The sequence below is a fragment of the Amborella trichopoda genome, chromosome 4 (genome assembly GCF_054954075.1).
Source record: "Amborella trichopoda isolate Santa Cruz 75 chromosome 4, AtrichopodaSantaCruz75HAP2 v2.0, whole genome shotgun sequence".
Classification (NCBI taxonomy): Eukaryota; Viridiplantae; Streptophyta; class Magnoliopsida; order Amborellales; family Amborellaceae; genus Amborella; species Amborella trichopoda.
In genome coordinates, this window is record NC_142339.1 from 12,176,152 (window position 1) to 12,203,772 (window position 27,621).

At 35.2% G+C, this 27,621-nt stretch overlaps 1 protein-coding gene across 3 annotated transcripts; it reads right to left on the reverse strand.

The window, feature by feature from the left end:
* Window positions 1–2,343: 2,343 nt before the first annotated feature.
* On the reverse strand, window positions 2,344–14,367 carry LOC18423176 (ABC transporter G family member 1). Of its 3 annotated transcripts, none has more exons than XM_006827779.4 (7): window positions 13,705–14,367; window positions 11,124–11,203; window positions 9,558–10,109; window positions 8,600–8,725; window positions 7,986–8,180; window positions 7,797–7,883; window positions 2,344–3,555 (listed from the first exon to the last, which is right to left on the reverse strand). In XM_006827779.4, the coding sequence occupies exons 1-7, from the start codon at window positions 14,198–14,200 to the stop codon at window positions 2,896–2,898; spliced, it is 2,196 nt and encodes a 731-aa protein (XP_006827842.2). In that variant the 5' UTR covers window positions 14,201–14,367; the 3' UTR covers window positions 2,344–2,895. The 3 variants fall into 3 exon arrangements, 2 of the variants coding, with proteins under 2 accessions (XP_006827842.2, XP_088719812.1); XR_016053210.1 differs by having other exon boundaries at window positions 2,791–3,555; window positions 7,986–8,226; window positions 13,705–14,366; XM_088863686.1 differs by lacking the exon at window positions 2,344–3,555 and adding an exon at window positions 5,491–5,625.
* Window positions 14,368–27,621: the final 13,254 nt, after the last annotated feature.

Here is a 27,621-nt window from a genome sequence, read left to right on the forward strand (position 1 = left end):
CTTTCTCACCAAAGGGAAGGGGCTCAAATCCCCACTGACTTGCCTTATCTTTTTAAATGGCAATGAAAAACATATCCATTACCTAATATGTACAATAATGTTGTGAAGAGTCTCAGGTTTCTCTGAAGAGACTAGTGTCCATTAATCATATGAATGTTATAGACAAATTACAAATGACAATAATCGAAATTAAACCATAGATACCTAACCATACCTAAACTTTCAATAAAGTGCATATATTTTATCAATCCTTTCCATAAATATTGATTGGGATTTATATTTTCTATATTAACCTGATACACAATATACATTTTCCTTTCACACTCCCCCTCAAACTCAAGATGCGAGAGAGAGAAGCTGGAGTTTGAATACTAATTGCGAAAACAAGCAGTTGGATCTTCAGGTGCATATTCAGATTGCTTGATCAATAACTATCGAAAGCAGTAGCGAATGAACAAGCCTTGAGAATATATGGCTTTAGGAACTCTTGGAAAAGATCAAACTGATCAGAGAGTCGAAACACGACTCGGCATAGAAACATATCAAATAGTCGAAACACGACTCGGCAGATAAACAAATTAGAGAGGTGAGACACGACTCGATAGAGAGAACAGATCAGAAAGTCGAAACACAACTCAGCAAAGAGGATAAATCAGAGAGTCGAAATACAGCCCAGTAGAGGATTGAAATACAATTCAATAGATAATTGAAACACGACTCGACAGAAATTGCACCGACTGGGTGAGAAACAGACTCGTCATGAAAATTGGTGACGATGCTTCAGGGATGAAGAATACACAACTAAGATGAATCTGGCTTTGATGAGAATTATTTATGCCCATTCTTCTATTTTCCCGTGCTCATCAGATTTCTTTTGGATCTCATCTATGAATGTGATGAGGCCTTTTCCATGAATGACGTTCCGCATAAAAGATGCCCAAAAAGTATAGTTGGTGCCATTGAGTTTAATGGGTACAAGTTGAAAAGGCTTAGATTTTTCCATTTAAAGGGAAATGAATGAGAGAGAGAGGTCAAGGAAGACATGTGAAGGGGTCAATGCAAAGAGATAAGAGACAAAGAGAGATAGAGAGATAGAGACCAAGAGAGATGGATAGAGAATAAAAGACCAAATAAATACAGTGGGCCACCAAGAACCATTGGGACCACCAACAATTTCAACGACTCCTTTTACCTTTTAGTGAGAGAAATGAATACAAGAAGAAGCAACAGAGACGGGCGGATTTGGCAAATAGAGGTCCATACCTAGCACCCGAGACAGGAGAAGGGAGTTTCAGTTCAAAATGATGGAGCTAGAGAGAGAGAGATGGCAGGAAAGCTCGATGTAAGATAAATGAACAAGGGAAATGCAAAGTAGAGAGAGAGAGAGGGGAAATAACAATAGGGAACTACTCGTGATGCAACTAATATCAATAATGAAAATAATGAGAGAGAGAGAAAGAGAGATGCAAAATGGAGAGAGTTCGCGTGAAAGGGAAATTGGTTTTGTTTTTTTTTGTTTAGACTGTAGAAATAGAGAGAGAGATGCCGATTTTCGGGTTAGAGAGAGATCAACCGATTTCCAAAACTAAAAGAGAAATATTGAGAGAGAGAGAGAGAGAGAGAGAGAGAGAGACTGATTTTCAAAACCAAAATGTGAGATAGATGGAGAGAGTGACTGATTTCTAAAGCCTTAGAGTGAGAGATTGTTCCCAAAGAGACCAGCCCTGGAAGACAGAGAGCGAGAGCAGAGAAGATCTTGAGAGAGTAGAGAAGATCGAGAGGGATCTGAGAGAGATTTGGGGTAGAGAGAGAGATTTTTTTAGGTTATTTTTCAAAGAGGTAGAAAGAGGGTTCATCGTGAAAGGAAAGAGAAACCTTACCAAAGACGAGGATAAAGATAGACCTCATGAAAAACAAGAGAATCATAGATACCAATGAAAATCAGAAGAGAAAAACCCAAGAGTGGTTCAAAAGCACATACACTCCTAAAAGATATACAAGATGGAAGGTTTGTAAGTGCGTGGATCCCTTACGCAATGGTGCGCAAGACGTGAGAATGATGCAACTATTTACAGCGGCAGCGCCTCGGATTTGGAGCGTGACCAAACAACAACATCTGGCAGTGGGCAGCAACGTAGCATGAAGAGAGAACGGCGATATTATAAAGACCGAGACAAAAGAGTACTATAGTTTTCGAGACTTTCCGAGAGACCGAAGAGGGATCAGAGAACCACTGGCAGAGACTTCTGGGTCGAGGTACTTGCACAGAGAAATAGATCAAAGAGAGACCAAGGAGACCAAGAGCAAAGAACCAAGCTCTGATACCCTGTGAAGAGTCTCAAGTTTCTCGGAAGAGACTCAGTGTCCATTAATCATATGAATATTAGAGACAAATTACAAATGACAATAATAGAAACTAAATCATAGATACTTAAACCAGACCTAAACTTTTAATAAAGTACATATACTCTATCAACTCTTCTTGTAAATATTGATTGCAATATATACTGTCTATAATAACCCAATACACAATATACACTTTCCTTTCACAAATATGATCTCAAAATACTTAATAGATAATCTCTCCCGACCATGAAGGGTTTGCGTCAAATTAACTACTTGCTAGGGTTATCCAACCTCGTACTTTATATTTATCCAAGAGATCCAACTTCCATGTTTCTACAAAACCAGCCTCTTTCATCATTGCACAAAAGAAGAAGAGAACGATGAACGCAAGAACATCAGCTGATGACTTCGCTGTTAACGAGGATCAATGAAACCAGACCTCACTTTAACATGCAACCAACACAGATTCATTTTTTCTTTTCTCTTTTATTTTTTCTGAGCAATAATGTAGCTGACATAGAATCGTTACGAGTTCTACTCAAAAGGAAACTAAGGCCTCGGATCCAACACCTTTGTCGCTTGCTTGCGATGCCGAACCAGAAAGCTCCTCACCACCGGCCTTGCCTTCTCGCTAAGTTTGATGATTCCCAAGAACATGAGCCTATAGAAAACCACCATGCCCATCAATATGCCCAAGTCCACCCACTTGGAGTACCCCATCTCCATTTGCCATGTCTCTCTCAAAATGCTCTCGCCTGTTATGGTGGCTCGTCCTCCGACATAGCCATTAGGGAAAGTAAGACCCTCAAACTCGTTCTTGTATAAACCTTGGTTAGCATACTTGTGGAATGAGATGTAGTACATTGGGTACTTCCAAAAGGGCTTAGGCAAGTCGTTAGGAAGTCGGAAAAAGCCACCGTTCAGTATCATGATGGCTTGGATACCGGCACCGGTGATGATGCCCATGAGGAAGTTGGGGACAAGACTCGCAACGAGCATCATAAGGCTTTCTACGAGCATCATGCACACAAAGAGGACTAGAGCAAAGTAGAGGAAGTGCTCAGCTCCATCTCGAAGGTGCACCAGGTAATAGGCGATGGCTCCTGGGATTAGAGAGGTGAGGAAGAGGTAAGGGGTGGAGGAGAGGGTATTCCCGATCACATAGGTACCCACGCCGTAGTGCCCATTTAGTCTCTCACGACCAAAGATCTGTGAGAATGAGGATCAATACATGAGTGAGAGAGAGAGAGGGTCTCTAGTGAATTGCATCTCAGGTTATTAGGTGAAAGTAAGTTAATTTTGGGGAAAATATCATTAATGGAGATAAAACCTCTTATAAAAAGGGTCAAATTATCTCTATAAATATTTAAGGGCTTTTTTTTAAGTGATTTACGTAGACTTTAAAATTTTATGTAAAATTCATAATGCTCCACTTATATACGAAAAAAAAAAGGTCGGTCAACCCTATTTTTTATTTTTTAAAATAATTGTATCTCGACTCAAATTTAAATTTTATTTTATTTTTAGTTTTTTTAGCGTAGTGCCCCAAACTTTAAGGCACCACCCTTCTAAAGAAAAAAAGTAAACAAAAAAAAATAAAAAATCAAGTTGACTGAGGGGCAAGTTTGATAAAAAAATAAAGAAAAGAGAGTTGGTCGACCTTCTTTGTAATTTTTGCATATAAATGGAGCATTTCGTATTTTACCTAAAATTTTAAGGTCCGTTCATATATCACTTTTTTATTATGTCACCTAGATATCTCTTAAAAATATTCTCGAATTGCTCTTGTATTGGAATGTGAAATAAATCAGGGGTGTTTTTATAATTGACCTCTTAGAGACCTCACCTGAATTACAAAAATGCATGTAGTTTATTCCACACTACATACAAGGAACTTTGGAATTAGTGATGCGAAACAATGAGGTGTATTTTTGTTAGTCTACATGTAAATGCTTTGCATGAATCAAATTACTATAACTAGTTGTTCTATATTACTAATACTGAAGAATGTAATATAAAATAACTTGAGATTTTTTCATCATTCTGATGGGTCTCTTGAGGGTCAAATTACTAAAATGCCTATCATGTTTGTCATTCCAAATATTGAACAACTGCAGTATGGGTATTTTTAAGAAAAAATTATAGGATGTATCTAAGTGAGATGATAAAAAAACATATGCCCTCAAATGTTAATATAAATTATTTGACCCCTTTTAATGATTTTATAAGCAGTTTCATCCCCTTTAATGGTATTTTACCATTCATTTTGCATGGTTTGGTTTGAAAATTTTGGAAAAGTAGGAAATTTAGCACCCATGCGAGCATTAGTGTTAGTTCTAGTCTTATTTTGGGTTGGTCAATGTTGTTGCTCAGCTATTACTTCACACCATCATTATCATCACTAGAGCCTTATCCAAAGTATTTGGGGTTGGCCACACAAATCTTGTTCCTTGCCATTTCACCAACAAATCGAAAATAGGGAGTGCCTTGGGGTTTGAGTGAATTAAATTTGAGGAGGTATCTAATGGAAATCTTAACCAATAGAGTAGGTGAGGAATAAGGTTTAGGCTTAACTAGTTAGCAGTTGATATTTGCAATGCTTGTTCTATTCCTATTGTTCTTTGTGCCTATTTCCAACTGTTTTTACCAAAATATGGAAAAAGTATGCATGCGTAATTTTTGCATGTAAGTTGTTTGCATATGTAAATATTTTTCATGTAAATATTTTCCAATTAGGGCCTACACAAAGTTTTTGTTGGGGTATGATGAATGTTTATGGGCCTCAATCTTATGCTCTTAAAGAAACCTTTATTTTTTATATGTCAGATGTATTGTATAGTTTTAATCATCCTATTTGTACTGGGGGGGATTTTAATTTCATTCGTTGGCCTGAAGAGACTAGTTCTGGGGGGGGGGGGGGGCATTAATTCGGCCATGAGGCTTTTTAATAAGTTTATAGAGACCCATTCTTTAATTGATCTTCCAATCTCGGGGACTGTCAATATTTGGTCCAATAGAAGTTTGTCTAATCTATCTATATCTAAGTTAGACAGGTTTTTGATCTCTGAAACTTGGTCTGATGCCTTTCCTCTTGCGTCTGTCAAAGCTTTACCTCGGTTATCTTCCGATCATACCCCAATTTTACTGAGTTCCAATACCTTCTTGAAGGGGCCAAAACCGTTTAGATTTGAAATTGGGTGGTTGCAGGAGAAGGAGGTTGTAGATATAATTAGAAGTTCATGGGAGAATATCATCATAGTCGGATCTCTTGACAGCCCACTGCACAAGAAATTGTTCAATATCAAACAAGAAACTTATTCTTTTGAAGAAGGAAAAGATGTATAATATTAGAGGAGGAATTGATAAAGTGATTTTGGATATTGAATTGATTGATAAGAATATCTCGTCCTTAGGTAAGCTTTTAGAGGATATGGTTTCGGAGAGAAAAGAAAAACTCAATATTCTTCAGGATCTTCGTATGGTGGAAGAGGTCTATCGGAAGCAGAGATCTAGGAATAAATAGCTCAAAGAAGGTGATCTAAATACCAATTTTTTTCATGCTATTGCGAGTGCTCTTAGAAGGCAAAATGATTTATCTGGGATGATAATCAATAGAGTTCAGTCAGATGATAATAATGTCATGGCTGATACAACTATTGCTCATTTTAGGAAAGCATTTACATCAGAGGTTAATTTCATTCCTAGGCTGAGTCAAGTGGCATTCAAAATTCTTCCTTTAGAGTCTCGTAACAATTTGGAAGTTGATGTTACTATGGAAGAGCTCAAGAGTGCCCTGATGTCTTTTCGCTGCCTGGAGATAAGTCCCCCAAAGATTTTGGAATTTGATATGTAACAAGTTGTTGGAGATGGTTATGGTTTCTTTTAGAAGATGAGAGCTTTTTAAAGGGGTTAATTCTACTTTTATTGCTCTGATTCCTAAAAAGTCCGTCATTGAAAGTCTAGGGGACATCAGACCCATTAGCCTTTTTATCGGTCTTTATAAAATATTTGCAAAGGTTCTAGCAGAGAGATTGAAAGTGGTGTTGCCCTTAATTATCTCACGACCTCAATGTGCCTTCATCAAAGACCGAATGATCACAAACAGTGTTTTGGCTCATTGAGCTAGATAGGGTATCTTTTGAGGTAGATAGGGTATGTGCACCAAAACACTGTTAGCCCAGATAAATTTTCTCTTGGAGATCCTGAACCGAGTTTATGTTCGTCAAATGGCAAAAGATGAGGTAGTTTGCGAGATTGAGTCAAATGGCATCTTTTTAGTGAAGTCAATCTATCGCCTTCTATTCCATAATCATTGGAGATGGTCGAAGCTGGAAGTTGCTCAAATGTAGAAGTGGAAGATACCTCATAAAGTTCAAGCTTTTTTATGCTTGGCTGTTCACGATAAGATATTGACTGTGAACAATTTTATTAAGAGGGAGAAGATCCTCTCTAATGTATGTTTGATGTGCAAGGGAAATTGTGAAACAGGTGCTCATCTGTTTCCACATTGCCCTTTCATTTCTAGAATTTGGTCCTAGTTTGTTTCACAAGTGGGGTGTTCAATGGTATTCCCCCAAGAGGTGAAAGGAATTATTTCTAATCTCTCTCTACCACGGCTGCCGCAGTTAGGAAAGTTGATCTGGCAAATAGTTAGAGGAGTTGTCATCTGGGAGGTGAGGAAAGAAAGAAATAAAAAGACCTTTGACGAGATTGGTTTACCTATGGAAAGGATCATTGAAAAGATTGTGCACACTGTGTGGTTGTGGTTATCTGCTGCTAAAGGAGGGGAGTATATATCGGAGGTGGATATTAGGAGAAATCTATCAAATCTGTTTCAGATGGGATTCATCAGAAGAAGGTCGAAAGGCAATTGGGCTCTGCCTTTGAAGGGTTTTTTTAAACTAAACTTTAATGGTAGCTCATTGGGAAATCCGGGTTTAGTAGGCTATGGAGGAGTAGTGAAAAATTGCAAAGGAAATCTTTTGTTTACATATGCGGGTCCTCTTAGTGAGACTACAACCAACAATGCAGAGTTCTATGCACTGATTTATGGGCTGAAATTATCATTGCAAGAAACGTGGGATCCTCATGTGTGGTAGAAGGCGATTCTGTGAATGTTATAAAGTGGTGCAAAGGAGAACAAAAGGCTGTCTAATTCGCTGGATAAAGGGGGTGCTTTCTTAGACTGTTGTATTTGATGATATAATCTCCTTTGAGTAGTTTTTATTAAAGTTATAGAACTTTTCATCAAAAAAACATATTTTTCTATCAGATTTTCACGCGAACTAAACGACCCCCTAAGCTCTAAGTTTTTGATATAGATTCATGGTCCCCCAATTCTTGATGTCTTTTTTAGTGTTCTAATTGAGCCATCATTTTTACAATCTACTGGATTGTCATTATCATTGTAAAAGAAAAAGCTATATGAAAAAATGGTAATTAAAAGGGACCTTCATGTCCTCTACAAAGGAGGGGAAGCCTCCAATCGCCATGAACGTCAAGAATGCTGCAACAAACATGAGCATGGATGCTCTCGCCTACAACATTTGCCAACCAAAAACATAAGAAAACCATGATATCAAGGAGGTAGAAAGCAAAGGCGGTTCAACTTTTGATTGAAGCTTAAGGATCACACTAACCTGAATAGAGCCAAAGCTGTGGCCAATGTCAAAGAAGATGGTACCTATGCACACGCACAACGCAATGTAGATTGCTAGGCGCAACCAGTAGTAACCGAAATCCCTATACATATTCACAAAAGATCTTCTTGTTAAGGTGGATGCTTGTGTAAAGAAGCTTGCTTGGCTCCCTTTCCTTGTCAATGCTTCTCCCTCCTATAATAAATCTTTCAAGGGTTACACACACATCTCAGGTCGCATCCTGGTATAAGATCCGACCCAATTTTTTAACATAGCGTATATATATATATATATATATATATATATATATATATATATATATATATATATATATATATATATATATATATATATATATATATATATATATATATATATATATATATATATATATATTATTTTGTATATTTATTAATTTATATATAATATTTATAATTATAATTTAACTTTATAATAGATAAAATTGAAACTAATATGAATCCGTATTTTGATCTGGATCCAGATCTGGATCTGATCAGTTCCAGATATGGATCCAATTTATACTTTTCAAATCCAGATCTGAACCCGATCAGAAAAATTCTCAGCTCTAAGAGAGTGAGAGAGAGCTTTCTTACCCTATTGGAGATATCAGCTACACGAGCAAAGACTTGGTTGGCAATGGTGGAATTGTAAGAGTTGACTAAGATATCAGTCGCCTTACCAGCTTCTGTTGCCTCGGCATCGGAACCTTGTTCAATATCCTAAGGAAGATGACTACTTCTTAGCAACAAGCAACAACCACATACTAGTGTTGCAACTATGCTTGGCCCGGGCAAGGTCTGAATCTAGGAATTGCATTCTTGGCATGAGGCAGCCTGAAAAACTAATGGGCTGGATATGGCCATCGTATAAATATAGATTATATATATTTTCCAGCTTGGCAAGGGATGGCTTGACCCCACCCAAAAATAATTGAGGCCCAATGGGCCAGTGGGCTGTTTTCTTTGAAAAAATATCAAAACAGTGGTTGAAACCCCCTTACAATGTCAATAAAGAGGGTCATAATATTATAAATTACGCTTGAGAACATATTTTAAAATTTTGTATCAATCATGTATTTCCTCATAAACAATACCCGAATTGCCTTTGGTGTTGGGAAGCCAAAATATTAAGGGGTAATTTAATAATTTTACCCCCAAAGAGGTTTAAACGAATGACATAAATTTCTCTTTGAGGATAAAATTACCAAAGTACCCCAATTGTTCTTTGGGGATAAAATTACTACACTATCCCAATTGTTCTTGCTTCCAAATACTAAACAGGAGCAATTTGGGAAATTTTCAACATTATCTTTATGAAAATGCCTATTTAATATGAAAATTTAAAAGCATGTTCCAAATGTAATTTGTAATCTTTTGACCCCTTTTAATGATATTATAAAGTGTTTTCAACCTTGGCCGTACCAGCTCAAAAATCCATCCACCTGCCCATTCCATTCGAAGCCTTACCCACATATAAATATAAGATAGAGAGCTTGTGCATATTCCCATTACTTTTTTTTTATTTATTTTTTAAATAACCTATTCCTGTTACCTTGTCAAAATCGGTGTTGATGGTGTGGAGGAAGTGATCCGATGGGTTTCTCAATGAAGGGCAAGGGAAGCCATTGAGTGTAAAAAAGTCATTGGCTTCCGAAGCCTGGCCAAAATACAGTGTCTTCCCACCGGAGAGGAGGCATAGTGTGTTGAAGAGGCCGAAGACCTCAGCACTAGGCTGGTGTATCGAAGTAACCACAGTTCGATCATCATGACGGGCCAAACAGGCAATTCGAGTCATGACATGGTAAGACGCAGCACTGTCGAGCCCACTAGTGGGCTCATCAAGAAAGAGAAGGCTAGGTCTCGTGAGGATCTCAATGCAAATGCTCACTCTTCTCTTTTGGCCACCGCTGAGTCCCTTAACCCCCCAGCCCCCAATCCTTGTGTGTATTGCGTCTTGTAAACCCATCTCTTGAATGGTTATCTCAGCCCTCTCTATCTTTTGAGAGCTCGACATGGTGCTTGGCAACAAGAGCTGGGCTGAGTAGTACACCGCTTCCCATACTGTTAGAGTGCTCATGAGTGTATCATTCTGGGTCACATAAGCCTACATCCCAAAAATTAATTATGCTTAAATGTATGGACGCGGTTAGCATGCGGCAAGCCCACATACAATGCGGGCTTGGCAATAAATATATTCTTTAAATATAATTTGATCCTAATTTTTAAATAATATATTTAAAATCATGAATATGAAAATAAATAAATAAATTTTGAAAACTAGAAATACTAATTATGTTAAAAAAAAACATTTGTACCGTTTGCTACAATTGTTTTTAGATGGACCACCTATTTGCATCCATCTTTATGATGGATGCTTTATACCTCTAGACCGTATATTGTGAAAATGCGGTCCACCCACATGAAACAACTGATCTATATGTATTAGAAATAGGTTATATTAGGGTGCTCACATAAGTTAGTATTTTATAATTATACTAAAAAAAAATTGAACACTTATATACCTTTTTCTTGTACATGGAGCATTTTTTTAGTAAAGGTATATTTGGTTATTAAGAGGGTGTGACATTACCCACTTGGGGTATGACATGACTCACATGGAGCATTAAATATCACTAATGTGTTTCATGTGGGTGATGTCACACCCCATGTAAATGATGTCACACCCCTCCTAATGATAAAAAATGCACTTAATAAAAAAAATACTCTATGTACAAAACAAGGATATAAAAGTGTCTAAAATTTGTTGAGTACAATTATAAAATACGATATAATATGAGCATCCTAATATAACCTATTAGAAATTGGTTGGGATAAGGCTCCGATGATGATGATAATGCACATAGTATATTCTACACAATAGTAACATGTACGGCCTTCAAAATAATGAAAGGTCGAGATTAACTATATCCAGTTGAGTGTGCCCATCATCAAGAATTATAGTTTATCTTGACTCTTCTGTAACTAAATGGACCACAGATGTTCCTATCGTGTACCACATACTAATAAGAATTTTATGGAACCATGGTTTTTAGTGTGCAGCCTAAACAAAGTAAAATCCAGAATTAACCATAATGCAGTAAGTAAGCTATGTCCATACCGAGGTTCCATATGCCAGGGCTTGTTTCCGACCGTTGATAAGGATCTCCCCCATTTGCACTACATTAGAACTCAACCTCCCTAACAATCAAATCAATCCAAGTGAAGGAGACTAGTAATCAGATTATATTAAATTCTCAATTCACATAAACCCCATGAAAAAAGAACTATCAAGTGCAAATAAAAACTTATAATCTTTAGGAAAAAGTTTATATAAGGTTGCAACCTTAAAATGTAGAATTACAGATGCACTTCAAAAATCCACCAAAAAATATTGTTTTAGTGTTGAAAAGAACCTCCAAGTGATCATCTAGACACCGAAATGTATGAATAAAAAAAAAACAAAAAAGATTTTGAGTCCCAGAAATAGTACATCTTGCAATACATTATCTTGACCATCCATTTTCAAGATTTTCAAATGTTTATAGATCTACTTGTTTTTTACTATTTTTGGACTTCAAAATTTTATAATTAGATATGAAAATAGATTTTAAGATAATCCAAAAAAAAAATTCAACCAAATTATATTATGATAAAATTGGAGCTACGCTTTAATTGGATTGTTTGAGGTTGCAACCTTATAAAAACCACACCCTAATCCTTAAGCTGTTCCCTATTTTGTAGCATAATTCTCGCAAAACTTCTCTCTCACTCAAAAATTTTTTGCCCTTATTTTCTCCTCTAAAACCCCTTTCCTCTAACGAGATATTACAAAGAGCCTCTTGGATTAACTAAAAAAAGAACGAAATAATATCCATTTTAATGAAAGGGAATGGCTGAAATGCCCATGAGACAAACCAGAGATGAACATTGAGATGACAATTTCGGTGACCCAATAGTTATATTAAGGGAAAAGTATGACATTTACATTTCATACATGGTGGTCTTGAGTGATTAGGACCTTATATGTAAAATCAAGGTAATGGAGATTGCCATTGTTTGGGCTCAAGCTCTTAAATTCTTTTTTGAACTTCCTGACACGCCGAAGTTTTTAAATTTTAGGTGTAATAACTAGGAGCAGTTGTTTGAAAAATTAGTTTGCTTGGCAGTTTTGCAAATAATAGAAGAGAAGATCCTCAATTTTTAGGTACATTAGTGCACTATCTTGATATAGTATTTATTCCTTATTGATAATAATTAGTGTTCATTCTCTCTAATTTCAAAGGATTTTTGGATCTCTAATAGCTAAGGGATTTTTTTGGTTATTTTCTAGAATTATCTATATTTTTTATTTGTAGAAGGCTAGAGGGGTATATATAGGCTTCAAATTGGTGTCTAATTGGATTAGAATTGGGAATCCCATATCTATCTTTAGACTTGATAATATGGTCTAGGAATATTCCCTAAGAATTCCTAAGGACGGTGGAATATTGGACCATGGTATGCCTATGAAGCTAGTATGGTCCCCAAGGGTTTAGAGCTACAGTTTTATGGGAATTCCTTTAGCCAAAATTTCAAGGTGAATCTGCAGTAAATGTTATATTTTTTATTTCTTTGAGTTTTTAATTTAATAAAAATAAGAAAAATACTTTAAAATTTATCATTTTAATTTTTTTTATGCAAATTTTTGCATTTTGAAATTAGCTAATTAGAAAATATGTTATCCTTCTACATTAGAGTCCTCATGAGTTAAGTTTATCTCTTTATACATTAAATTTAAATTCTCGAATTATAAGGAGCCCATTGATTTATATTTCAAAGAAAAATTTTAATTATTAATTATATTAGTAAATAGAACTTGTTCTTATTTAAATTATGAAATTTGGAAAGAAAAATAATAAAATTGTATCTTTTGAATGATAGCTTATGAGCCTGCGGCTCCCCACTAAACATACTCATATAGAGAAGGAAAAATTTATATAAGGTGTCAATATTATAGTATAAAAGCTAGGTTTGCCTCAAACACCCACTGGAAAAGGATATTATGATGCTTGGAGATCCTGATTGAACAGTTTGACCTTACAATGTGTGTGTGGATATGAAAAATAAAATTCAAAATTCTGAAAATAGTGCATTTTGTAATGCATTATTTGAACCTTCTACTTTCAAATACTTTATTTTCATCCAATTTAAAACTTTATTATTGCAAAGCCATTTCTGCTTACTTCTACCGCTTTTTATATATGTGGGCTTACTGAAATCAGGATCCCCTAAAAATAGGGAGGAACCAAGTCGACAGCTTTGTTACGCTTCCCATTGGGGAAGGCAATGGGACAGCACTTGCCGGGCGAGCCTTCATGCTCTAGTTTTTTAAGGCCAGGTTGATTAGGCCAGGCCACTACTACTAGGAAAGGCAAAACCAAAATAATATAGATAAAAAAAATAGGGGCCAGGCCGGCCCTCTCTTACCTTGGCCTAGGCCCAGCCCTCGGGCTATTGTAGCCCATGCCTTAGCTTTTTAAGGCCTGGTTGACTGGGCCAGGCTGCTACTTAAAATGATGGACAGAAACATAGTACTGTTTCTAAAATTATGTTCATTCAAACAGGGCACCCGAGCCCCAATCCCAAAAACCTACCTAAACCAATAAGGACATCTATTAAGCAAATAAATAACAAAACGAAGTCTAAGTAAAGCCTCGAACCAGCAAGTGCATCGAGAAGGGTCGACTTTCCACAACCTGATGGACCCATGATAGCCAAAAACTCGCCTGATTGGGCGCACCCATTGAGCCCCCTTAAAATTGTGCGTGCACCCTTTTTCCCATGAGCCACGACACATAGGTTGGTCCACGTTAGTGACACACCAGAACCAGCCGAGCCTTGTGGATCCATATCCACTTTGTGCTTGGTCCTGCCAATTTCGACACTTCTCCCATAAGTGGGCTCAGAGAGAATATTGCCTGGTTGGAGAGCTGGTGCATGGAGGTGGAAGAAGCGTTTGCTGGTGCCCAATCCATCTTCCTCAATGTCAGAGACTCTTAGGCTCGGGTTTCTTTGAAATGGTTCCGGAGTAATTTCATCAAGGGAGATGTGCCCTTCGGATTCATGTTGGAAGGGAGGGTGGCTAAGGAAAGGGTTAGGGGATTGTGTTGGGGTCGAGCTCGGCATCCATTGTGGGACAAAATGGAGTGAGGCCATCGAGACTGAGACAGAGAGGTAGAGATCAACCCAACTCTAGAAGAGGTCGAGACAGATAGCCTGCTCTTTAGAACAGATTGGGAAACAACTCAAACATGAATCCTAACTCTTGAAAGAGATTGAAGGATTAGAGAGAGAAAGAGAAGGGGGTCCAAGGAATGGGGTTGGAAAGAGTGGTTGAGGGACTAATGGCTTTATACTCCAGGAAAATCACATATGGGCATTGTTGCCACCTATGTATTACAAAATGGGTACATTTTCGGTAGAAATTACAATGATCACCCTGTGGCTCCTTTTTTCTTTTCTTTTTTTTTTCTTTCTTTTTTTTTTTTTTATCGTTTTTCTTGTTTGTTTTTTTTCTTTTTCTTTTTTTTTTTCTCACAATGCCTGCCCGTCTCACAATTACAGCGCTCAACGTAATTTTTTTTTGCTAAAATTATTCTATAGGTGGTAGAGTTTATATTCCCAAAATTTGAGATCTAAAAAACATCATTAACATGTATTTGGCCGACTGAGTAAATAGACAGTAGAGTCCTGTAAGAGTAAATAGTTATAAAAAACATTAACATGTATTTGGCCGAGGGAGTAAATAGACTGTAGAGTCCTGTAAGAGTAAATAGTTATAAAAAACATTTGAAGACATATCTACTCCATCCCGTGTTGTAATTGCTAGACAGGTGAGTGAGTAGTTGTGTGAAAACAACTGGGCCCTCGTCTAGGGGCTGGTCCTGGTAATTTACATAGAAGATGTAATCAATTTGTTAAAAATGATTGGAAGAAGTGTGGATACATAATTTTTCTGTACTCTAATATGCATCGCTCACTACGTCATATCATATCGTATGCATCACTCATGTTTTTCATGGTCCCGAAATGAATTTAGGCATATGGTCTTTAAACTCTATGTGGTACCGTCATACAATATCCATCACACATCTAGGAATTTAGTAATATACTGCTTTTTTATGCCGAGTCATACAGATTTTTTTTTGAAGAAATTACAAAAAACACCCTAAATGGATTGTCTATATAACTTACCCCCACTCCAAATTTTCCTCTCACTTTTTTCCCCCAAAATACCTTTTCTCGCAAATAACCCCCTAACCCAAAAGTAGCATGAAATAAGATTAAGCTACCTTTGTTTGTTTTCACACGGCCTTCTCTCTCTTGTTTTTACACGTGCTCCGACATTCTAAATGTGTGCTCCGGCAATGCAGGTCTAAGCCGCAGCGCTCCGACATTATGAGAACTAGCTCCGGTAGTGCAAAGATGCGCTCCAGCAATGAAGTTTCTGGAGCCACAGCGCTTCGGCAATGGAGGTCCGCGTTCTAGAAGTATAAACAAGCGCTCCAACATTCTGAATGTGTGCTCCGACAATGCAGGTCTGAGCCACAGCACTCCGGCATTATGAGAATGCACTCCGGCAGTGTAAAAACATGCTCCGGCAGTATGCTACTTGGGACCCACGAAATTATTTGGTTTGTACAAGAAGGGCATTTCGTCCAAAAAATAATAATTTTTTATCTGGGGGGTTTTTGCAAGGAAATGTTGTTTTGGGAAGAAAAAATAAGAGAAAAGATTAGGGTGGGGTAAGTTGCATAGATAGTCCATTTTAGGGTGTTTTTTGTAATTTTTCGTTCTTTCTTTTTTCTTTCTATACTTTATTCTAAAAAATCTCAGAAAAATTGGAAGCTCAAGAAAAAAGAAGAAATAGAAACTATTATCAGAAAGCTGAGAATCTTTGTTTGGTAACCTTTCTGTGAAAAGGCTAGAAAGCTTGGCTATAGATTTTCTTGGCTATAGATTTGGCAAAGACAAATTGAGAAGGGGAGAAATCGACAAGAGGTGTGCATTTCCGGGCTTTTTCTTATTTTTAAAAAAAAGCCAGGAAATGCAGGCTCCGCATTCCCACACTTTTCACCTTCATGTCATTTTCTCCTATTTTCGCAGTCCTTGGCCTTCTTCAGGAGCAGCACATCTCTCTGTCACCGACCCCATACCCACGTGGTGGAATGAACCAAAGTCTTAAACTTGGGTGGACTTTATATGGCTCCCAAAACGAAGTCTTAAACTTGGGTGGACTTTATATGGCTCCCAACGTTTTGGATGTTTAACCTAAACGTTTTTCATGGTTTAGTTGTGATGAAACACATTCTTAATTCTGTCTTTGTAGTTAAACTTTTCACGCAAAATAAAGTTGAATTTTTTGCACAAAATAAAGGGTGTGTTCTACATAGAGCCAAGGCTCTAAGCAATCAAAGTAGAGCCCACCTTTAAATGGTGTCGAGAATTATAGTTTCAAAATTGAAAATATTTGTAATAGCCTTAAAATATATTTTTATCTCTAATTATAGAATTTAAAGCTTAAAAATAATATATATCAAGCAGATTTATGAAAACTTGAAAATATTGAAAATTGATGGTCCAAAAATGTATTACAAGATGCACTATTTCGAAAATTTGAAATCTATTTTTTTCTCATGTCCATGTATCTTGATGTCGAGATGATTGATTTGAGGATATTTGAGCATCAAAACAACCTCTTCTAATAAAATTTTTTAGGTAGGCTTCAATTTGATTGTTTAGAGCCTCGGCTCTATATAAACTTTTCCCAAAAATAAATATCATAGAATCGGACATCCCACTCTCAATCTCTTTCTAAGTTTACATCCAAGTAAAGAAAGGCAATGTGGTGGGGTTCTTCTCTCTCTGTCCACTGGTACAGGAAGGGTTGCTTGTTTCGTTTCTTTTGGTACAGCTTTAACCCAAGAACTCATATTGGAAAGGTAATTTGTTGGATTTTTTTTGTGTAAATAGGTAATTTGTTCCCTTGTTCCTTTCTAATAATTGATATTGAAAGGGAGGTGCTTGATTTTTCTGTCCCATATAGGTTATATCAAGATTAAGAAAATCTAAGGTACTTTGGCCCTTGCCCTAGCCGTGTTACTCGGGTGAGCCCGAGTAACTTGCCAGAGTACAGTTTAAATTAAAAATAAATAAAAAATCAACACAAAAAATTATATAAGGTTGCAATCTTAAAATGTAGAATTACATATGCACCTCAAAAATCCATCGAAAAAAGGTTAATTTAATGTTGAAAAAGCCTCTAATTGATCATCTCGACATCGAGATGTACGAATATAAAAAAAAATTTGAGTCCCAAAAATAGTGCATCTTGTAATACATTATCTAGATCGTCTATTGTCAAGATTTTCATATGTTTATAGATCTACTTGATTTTAACCATTTTTGGATTTTAAAATTTTATAATTAAATATGAAAATAGATTTTGAGATAATCCTAAGTATTTTTTTACCAAAATTACATGTTATGATAAAATTTGGAGGTGCGCCTTAAATGGATTGTTTAAGGTTGCAACCTTATAGAAACCACACCCTTTTTCTTATAACATTGAGTGTTAAATGAGTTGATAGTCAAGTCCACTGCCCTTGGGGTTCCTCCATGATTGGGGTTTGAATCCTTAACCTGCTCATTTTCAATTTTTGTTTTCAATTAAAAAGTTATTATAGAAATAAATGTCTTTTCTTGCAAATAAATTCTGGCGGTATGTTGGTTAAAGTGGTAAGCTCTTATAATACTCATTCTCAATAGGTCTTAGATTCAAATCATATTCCTAAATAATTTTTTAAGGGATTCGAATCCTCAACGTCATGGATCCGAAAAATGCACACAAACCAGTGGGTTAATTGAATGTTCATAGGCGAGGCCAAGTCGATTAATTCCACCCGAATCTCAAAACAAACTAGTGTGTTAATCGACTGTTCATGGGCGAGGGCGAGTCAAGTAGAGTAGTCTCGATCGAGTCTCAAAAATGTGGTTTATATGTTTAACATATATTCAAATAGGAAATAATATGTCAATATTCACTTATTTTTACAAGACAACGAAAATTGAAAAAAATTACATAAATATCCGTTACACTTTACGTTATTACGGATTTACTAAATAGTTTCCATTATTACATGTATGTCCGCTTTTTACCTTTTGTAACGTAATTTTTTAAAAAAGATGACTTTACTCTTTTTCAGATGTTCAACATCAAAAAATAGGCCGAAAGTTTAACGTTCACATTCTCATTTTCGGGTGTTGAGCATTTGAATTGAAGGGTTATGTCAATACATTGTATTCCTTGTGAAAATGGTTTTGAATATTGGATGTCAGAATATATCACATTTTTGGATGTTGAACATCCGTAAATGATTTCGGATGCTCGACATCCAAAAATGTCATATTTTCGGATGTTCATCATCTGAAAATGACTGCAAAATTCTAGAGACTTTTTGGAAATTCAAAGTCATATTTTTGGATGTTGAATATACGAAAATATGAAATTTTCAGATGTTCAACATCCGAATCTATTTTCAGATGTTGAACATCCGAAAAACCCTTCAATTCGATGTTCAACACTCGAAAATAAGAATGTAAACGTTAAACTTTCGACCTATTTTCGGATGTTGAACATCCGAAAAACCCTTCAATTCGGTTATTCAACATCAAAAAAAAGGTAAAATCGTTTTTTTAAAAAATTTACATTATAAAAAATAAAAAACAAACTTACATGTAATAACATTAAATATTTGATACATACGTAATAATGCAAAGTATAAAGAATATGTATATAATTTTCCCAAAAAAATTTATAGTGCTCTATTCTCTTCTTTTTTTTAACCAAAAAAACCTATTTATAGCGTTTTTAAGATATTTTTTAAGGACGGCCCCAATCCATCGATCAAGATCGCCGATCTAAATTAATTTCTGAATGGCTGCTGATCCCAGCTCTCAAAAGTTGGTGAAAAGACGTGGCGTGAGGTAGGAAAGTACATCAGCTTTGATAGAAATTAATATATCTTTTTTTTTTGCAGGGAGAGAGAGAGATTTGAAACATTACTTATACCAAATGCCTCATGAACCACTGGAGTGATTGCTCATAGAAGAGCACAAAAGGACATCCATGTTCGCCTCGAGAACTTGCATGCTCCACCAGTTCTCCACCCTCCATTCTGCTACTTCTTTTTTTGGTGGTTCTAATGAGAAAACATATAGTGAGAGAAAAGGATGGGTGCCGGGCGATTTTTTTTTGTTTTTTCTACGTTTTGGTGTTTGAGGCTTGAATCGAAACGGTTAAACTGGACATGGCTTAGAAGCAATTTGACCGGCCTAATCGGTGAACCGGCCGATTCAACCATTCTAGAGGGTAAGTCTTGTTGGAGTTTTGGTGGGTAAAATGGGGGCAGAAAATTGTACTCTTTTTGTTTTCGAGCACGCAGGCCCTTCGATGTAGTATATCATGTGCATAAAAAGAGCAATTCGTCCTCAGGATACAAGAAAACATAGAGGTCTTTTTAAAATGTTCTTAAGCTCTACACACCCAACCCTAGAACCCACACAATAGACATCATAGTCTTGATGAAGGGAAAAGTTTATATATAACCTAAGCTCTAAACAATCAAATTAGAGCCCACCTCAAAAATTTCACTAGAAGAAGTTGTTTTGATTTCCAAATATCCTCAAATTGATTATTTCAAAATCAAGATGCATGGACATAAGAAAAAAATAGATTTCAAGTTTTGAAAATAGTGCATCTAGCAACGTATTTTTTGACCGTTAATTTTCAAGATTTTCATAGATCTGCTTAATCTAAACTATTTTGAAGCTTTAAATTTTATAACTAAAGATGAAAATGTATTTTAAGGCTATAACAAAGATTTCCAAAATTGAAACCCTATTTCTCGACACTATATGAAGTTAGGCTCTAATTTGATTGTAGCCTCGGTTCTATACAAACCGCACCCCTTGTTGAATTAGAGAGAGAAAGAGACAAAATCAAGTATAGATAGAGAGTTAACTTACTGGTTTGCTTGCTGGAATTGCAGAGAATAGTCTATTGAGATATGCTAAAAATTTGTTCCAAGTGTCCAAAATCGTATAGGTAGGAAGGCCCTTGTTATAAGCACCAAGAGGGTACCCATTTAGTGTTGTCGTGGTTACATGCACCACCCAGCAGCTACAAGTTACATGTGGTTATATGCGCCACCTAATAGCTACAAGCCTCCAGCTCATCAACAGCTAGATAACCATTGGATGTCCTATACGCATCAACGGCTAGAAAACCGTTTGATCCCCTACGAGTCTGGCTCACAAAAAGATAACGAACTACAAGCCCGATCCGCACATGTGCTCGGGTGAGGGGCACATCATGCGTCGATGTGAGCGTGCAAAGTGCCCATCAAGCACCATTGCGCCCACACGCTCGCCCTCGCACACACACGTGTGTATGCACGTGCACGTTGTATGCTTCGCGTGCTCCGCACATGTGCCTTCTCTCTCCTTTGTACTTACAGCAAATTACATGGGAAATAATGCTCTTAAATATGGCTCAACAAACTCTCTCATCTTCAATGTGGGATTCAAACCCACTTCTTTCTCTCTCTACAAAGGCATTTAAGGAAGGGAAAATTTATATAGTGCCGAGGCTTTAAACGATCAAATTTGACCTTACATCAAAAATTTCGCTAGAAGAGGTTGTTTTGATGCCCAAATATCTTCAAATCGATCATCTCGATATTGATATGCATGGACATGAGAAAAAAATGGATTTGAAGTTTTAGAAATAGTGTATTTTGTAACACAGTTTTTTACCGTCAATTTTTAAGATTTTCAAGTTTTTATCGATTTGTCGATCTATACTATTTTTAAAGCTTTAAACTTTATAGATAAATATGAAATATATTTTAAGGCTATCACAAAGGTTTTCAATATTAAAAATATATTTCTCAACACTATTTGAAGGTAGGCTCTAATTTGATTGTTTACAGCCTAGGCTCTATACAAACCGCACCCTTTTAGGAAAGTATAATAAAACCAAAGTGTTGTTTTGAGATAGTCTTAAGCATTTTTCAAACAAAAAAGACTAACAATTTCTTCCACTATTTCAAAATAACAAAACATAATATAGGAAACATATTATTTGCATACCATGAAAGTATCTTTTGATTTGAGCTTTCACTTAGAGTATACAGTACGAAGTCCACCAAATACCGCGGTGGCATGTAGCTTTAAACCGGGATGCTTATCTAACAGATCAATAATATAACTCACAAACAATATTCAACTCTGGTGTCTTTTTAGCCACCAGCACTTTTTGGGCCTTGTGCTTATATCTGATTTCATAAGTGCTCTAGAGACGAGTCCATCTCATAAGATGCGGTCTCACTTCCACACTTACATAGTTGTATCTATCAAGAGTGCCCATGTATATAAAACATTCCAACTTATATATATAGTTCATGGACAACATTAAGAGCATAGCTCATCCTACTAACATACAGGTCATCATTAGACTTATCCACCATATGGATTTCCCTAGAATGGATACTAATTATATTTTGTCGTCTAGTGACTAAACTAATCATATGTACAGTTTATTTTTACCACATTGAACCTAGAATTTTGAGGTTACAAAAAACTAAGTTGGGTTTCCACTATAGATGATTACTCAATGGACTATAGCCCCCATTCATTTTTACATTTTAAAATGTCATCCCATGCAAGGCCTTTAGTCAACGGATCAACCAAATTTTCCTTTGATCTTACATATTTTACACTAATCACTACATCCCCAATTAACATTTTATTGGAGTTATGTCTTCTCGCAATAGGTGTAGATTTTCCATTATATACATTATTACAAGCTCTCGCAATAGTAGCTTGATTATCACAATATATTGTTATTGCGGAAATTGGTTTTAACCATATGGTAATGTCATATAACAAATTTTTTAGCCATTTGGCCTCTTTACCGGTAGAATTTAAAGCAGTAATTTTCAACTCCACAGTAGCGCGTGAAATACATGTTTGTTTATTTGACCCACATGATATCGCACCATCCGCTAATGTAAATATCCATCCGAATGTTGATAGTGAATCTTGAATTTCATTATTCCAATTAGCATCACTAAAATCTTCTAACACTCCGGGATAACCCACATATATTATATCATAATTGAAATTTCCTTTCAAATATCTTAATACTCGAGATATCGCATCTCAATGCTCTTTACTTGGGCAACTTATATATCTGCTAAGTTTGCCACCCGTATGTGCAATGTCAAGCCTCGTGTTAGTCATTGCATACGTTAAACTATCAATTACCCTAGCATATTCAAGTTGAGATATACATCTCCCATCATTTTTCTTTAACTTAATATGAGGATCTATAGAGGTAGAGACAAGCTTACTACTAAGCTTGAATTTATTAAGCATTTTCTGAATGTAATGAGATTGAGTCAAGTTAATACTTTTTCTATTCTTGATACCAAGTATCAGATCAGCTTCTCTTAAATCCTTTATATCAAAGTTAAATGAGATGAACATTTTAGTTTCCTCAACAATTTCTAGATTAGAGCCAAAGATAAGCATATCATCCACATATAAACAAATAATGATACACAAATGATTTATTTCTTACTGTACATATTTATCAGTTTCATTTCTCTTAAAACCATTTGACACCAATACATTGTCAAATTTCTTATGTCATTGTTTAGGTATTTGTTTTAGTCTATAAAGTGATTTAATCCATTTACAAACTTTATTCTCATGATCTAGCATTACAAACCCTTCTGAGTGTTCCATATGTTTCTTTATCTAAGTCACCATTTAAGAAAACAGTTTTTACATCAATTTGATGTATGACTAGATGACTAGTAGAGGCTATTGCTAAGAGCAATCTAATAGTAACAATTCTTGTCATTGGTGCATATGTTCCAAAATAATTAATGCCTTCTTTATAAAAAAACCTTTAGCAATTAATCTTGCTTTATATTTATTAACATAACCATCAAAATTCATTTTTCTTTTAAAAATCTATTTAAACCAATGGGTTTAAAACTTGGTGGAAGATCTACTAATTTCCAAGTTTTATTAACTATTATGGAATCCATTTCATTATTAACAGCTTTTCTCCAAAACATTGCATCTTGAGATGTCAAAACTTCATTTGGAGATGTAGGATCTTCCTCCACATTTGAAACTATAGGTAAGGAATTCAAAATTTTATTTTGATTAGCCTCAACAAAATAAATATAAAAATCAGATCCAAAGTTATAAGATGGATCACCTCTGATTATCTTACTTCTTCTTGGTTCTATTACTTCATCAACATTATGATCATTTTCATGGTTATTTTCATTTTGCATGCTACTTGATTCATTCACTTCACTTTTACAAGTGAGTTTTTTAAAGAATTCAGCATCTCTAAATTCCAAAATTGTGTTAGAATTTAGATCCAAAAATCTATAAGCTTTACTATTTTGAGAATATTCCACAAAAACACATTTAGATGTTCTAAGACTCAATTTAGTTCTTTTAGGATCTAGAAGTCTAACATATGCAAGACAATCCCATACTTTGAAAAAATTCAAAGAATTTTTTTTATCAAACCAAAGCTCATAATGGGTCTTATCACTCTATTTATATTGAATTCTATTCAAAATAAAGCATGCAGATAATAAAGTTTCAGCCCACAAATTTAAGGGTATAGAAGAAGAAATGAGCATAGCATTTACCATTTCAACTAAAGTTCTATTTTTCCTTTCTGCTAGTCCATTTTGTTGAGGATATATGGAGCAATTACTTGATGAGTAATGTCATTGTTTTCACAAAATTCATTAAAGTAATTTGATAAATATTCTCCTCCTCTATCAGTTCTAATCATTTTGATTTCTTACTAAGTTGATTTTCAACTTCCGCTTTGAAAACTTTAAATTTTTCAAGAGCCTCATCTTTGTGCTTAAGAAAATAAACATAAAAAAAAAAACTAAAAAAATCATCAATAAAAGTATTAAAATATGTTTTACCACCTCTAGTTAGAACATTATTTAAATTACATACATCACTATGTATAAGTCCTAGCAATTCACTATTTCTTTCAATTGAAGGAAATAGTTTTCTAGTTATTTTAGCTTGTACACAAACTTCACATTTTTCTTTAGTTAATTCATCATAATTAGAAATTAATGTTAATTTAACCAAAGATTTAATAGAAGCAAAATTAACATGTCCTAGCCTACCATGACACACATTACAAGACGTAACAATATACATAGAAAACATATTCATTCCATTAACAAGATCAAACTTGAACATCCCATCACATGAGTATCCCTTGACAACAAATACATCATTTTTTGTCGAGATGAGTTTGTCAAACCTAATGACCATTTTAAAGCGCTTCTTGTTCAAGATAAGTCTCGAAACAAGGTTCATTCTCATGTCCGGTATATAATCGCGAGTACCTTTCATGAACTAAACTTTAGTTCCACCGAACCCTTTCCAAGCATATTTGTCATAGCTTGGGTTCCAAGTTGAATTGAATTATCATTACCCACTGGTTCAAAAGTCTTAAACATATCTTGATTATTAGACACATAAATGATAGCGCCTGTATCGACCCACCATCCATTGTCTTTATCGATCATATTTACTTCAGTGACCATTGCTACAAATTTTTCTTCAGTGGTCAAGTTCACTTGGTCTCTTGGCCTTTTGAGCCCTTCTCGGTGTTGGCACTCTCTTGAATAGTGCCCCGATTTTCCACATACATAACAAGTGGCTTTCTTTTTATTTTTGTTGGCAATAGACATGTTTTCCTTATAATTTTCATTATGGAGCTTAGAAAAGAAAGGCTTCTTGTTATATAGAGCACTTGATTTTTGCTCAACAATGTTTGCCTTAGAGTGAAAATGAATTGATTCATCTTTCTTTTTCGTAAGTCTATTCTCTTCTTCAATATAAATGGATCTTTGAAGTTGAACCAAATCAATATCAATTTTCTTGTGTTTCATCTTCTTTTGGTACTCTCTCCAAGATGGGGGTAATTTATAAATTATTGAGCCTACTAGGAAATATTCATCCAAAGAAATACCACAATCTTTAAGTTCAGTGACTACAAGCTACAACTCATATACTTGAGAGAGTATAGGCTTATTTTCAACGAATTTAAAATCTAAAAAGTTAGAGATCGGAAATCTTTTGTTACTAGACTATTTCATGAGGTACTTGGTTTCAAGTAATTTCCATAGCTATCTTGCCATGTCAATGGAGGCATACATGTCATAGATCAGGTCTGCCTAGGCATTTAGGATATGACACTTGTATATATAGTCATCGTCCATCCATCTCTTGTATGATTGAGTTTGCCTGTCGATGGAGCCATCGGATGGTGGCGGCGGTGCAGCTATTGATTTGGTGACTATGTAGGCCACTTTGAAAGTGTTAAGCAAAAAAATGACCTTTTGTTGCAATCTCTTAAAGTTCAGCACATTGAAAGGTTCGAGTCGAGTAAAGTTGTAATTCATGACTTTCAAAGAAGTCATGGCAGCCTCCTTTCTTTCACTTATGAATTATCATCTTGAATTGTTGGAGTTTTGATGGGTGAAATGAGGGCAGAACATAATACAATTTACAAAAATAGGATCTCGAACTCTTCTTGTTTTCGAGCATGCATGGGTGCTATCTCAAGATGATATTTGCCCCCCTTCGATGTAATATTTAATGTGCATAATAAGGTCAAATTGTCCTCGGGATATAGGAAAATATAGAGCTCTTTTACATTGTTCCTCAGTTCTATGCACTCAAGCTTGGAAGCCACACAATAGGCACCAGAGTCTTGATGACAGGAAAAGTTTACATAGAGCCTAGGCTCTAAACAATCAAAGAAGTTGTTGTGATGCTCAAATATCCTTAAATTAATCATCTCACCATCAAGATGCATGGAATGAGAAAAAACAGGATTTCAAGTTTTGAAAATAGTGCATCTAGCAACGCATTTTTGGACCGTTTTCTTTTTTCTTTTTTCTTTTTTTTTCTCAAAACTTAAAGTTGCAGTCCAATGATAGCATTCTCAGACCGCCTTTTTTTAAAAAAAAACTTAAGTTGCGATCCGAGGATTTCAACCTCATATCGAAACTTAAGTGTTGGAAGAAAAAAAAACGGTCAAAGAATGGCATCCTCAGACCGCAACTTTAAGATTTGAAACAAAAAAAAAAAAAAAAGTATGGGGATATCATTCTCGGATCAAAGAGTAATTTTATCAAAAAAAAAAAAACAATGTCACTTTGACCAATCTTGATTGTAATTTTCGGGTATAAAAGGAACAACTCATATTTTTCTAACTTATTTAAGGTCCATATGCAAATAACTCAAAAAATTCTAAAGATGTTAAATAACAAAGAAAAATTCATCGTCTAAAGATGTTAAACACCAAAAAAGAAATGGAGACAGGTTCTATGAGTCCTAGGACTCATCTTGTACATATGAATCCCCTCTTTATGATCCATTTCCGAGATGGATTTTAGAAATACAGAATCTCTAACATATAAATCATTAGGATATAAATATAAAAATAGGAAAAATGATACCTAAACTGATAGTTTGTGGAAAAGATTTTATAGCCGATGGTTTTCATTTTGGACCCGGTTTCTATGCAACCAAGCCCGCATTTCTACATATGCAGGCTTCTCAATAAATCTATTTTTGAGATGGATTTTAAGACTTAATTTTAAAGGACATGTAATCTCTAACCTGGAGACCATTAATATGAAATAAGTAAATAAATTTTAAAAACTAAAAATAATAATTTTAGTAAGAAAACATTTGAATCGTTAATTTCCATTGTTTTTAGATGGAACACCAACTTGCATTCATCTTAAAGATGGATGCTTTACACTTTTCGGACCACATATGTAGAAATGCAGTCCAACCCGTATGAAACAATTTTCCTTTCATTTTTTCTTTGAAGGACCACCTTTTTTACATCCATCTTAAATACAACTGGATGTATGGTGCTTTGGGATGCAATGCATAAAAGACTTTTCCGTAAGGACCCATTTGGTTTTGTGGATTTTTCAATCTTATAGAAAAGTGTACCCTGAAATTAGTATTTACTAGAATTGGCATTTTTTGGAATATGGTATATAATGTTTGAATTACATCTAGTAGAAACCAAAAAAATGTAAATTCTTTGTTTGGATTGCTTGGAATATCTTTTTTCTATAAATGCAAATCCTCTCTCTCTCTCTCTTTTGTTTCCTTCATGCAATATCAAGAAATGAGTCTTCCTGCATTTTCAGACACCAAGCTAATTGTGTGTCTCTCTATATTGTTTTCTCCATGCAATATCAAGAAATGAGTCTTCCTGCATTTTTAGACACCAAGCCAATTGCATCTCTCTCCCTCTAGAATGACACTAACAAAAGTATATATATATATATATATATATATATATATATATATATATATATATATATATATATATATATATATATATATATATATATATATCTCTCTCTCTCTCTCTCTCTCTCTCTCTCTCTCTCTCTCTCTCTCTCTCTCTCTCTCTC

Bases quoted from the DNA above. Each gene is read 5' to 3' on its own strand.
- LOC18423176 (XM_006827779.4), bottom strand. From the start codon at position 14,200: ATGGCCTCACTCCATTTTGTCCCACAATGGATGCCGAGCTCGACCCCA. The intron at 10,110-11,123 runs GTATGGACATAG...TTTGGGATGTAG, and splicing joins CCCTGGCATATGGAACCTCG to GCTTATGTGACCCAGAATGA. The intron at 8,726-9,557 runs GTAACAGGAATA...CATCTTCCTTAG, and splicing joins TCAACACCGATTTTGACAAG to GATATTGAACAAGGTTCCGA.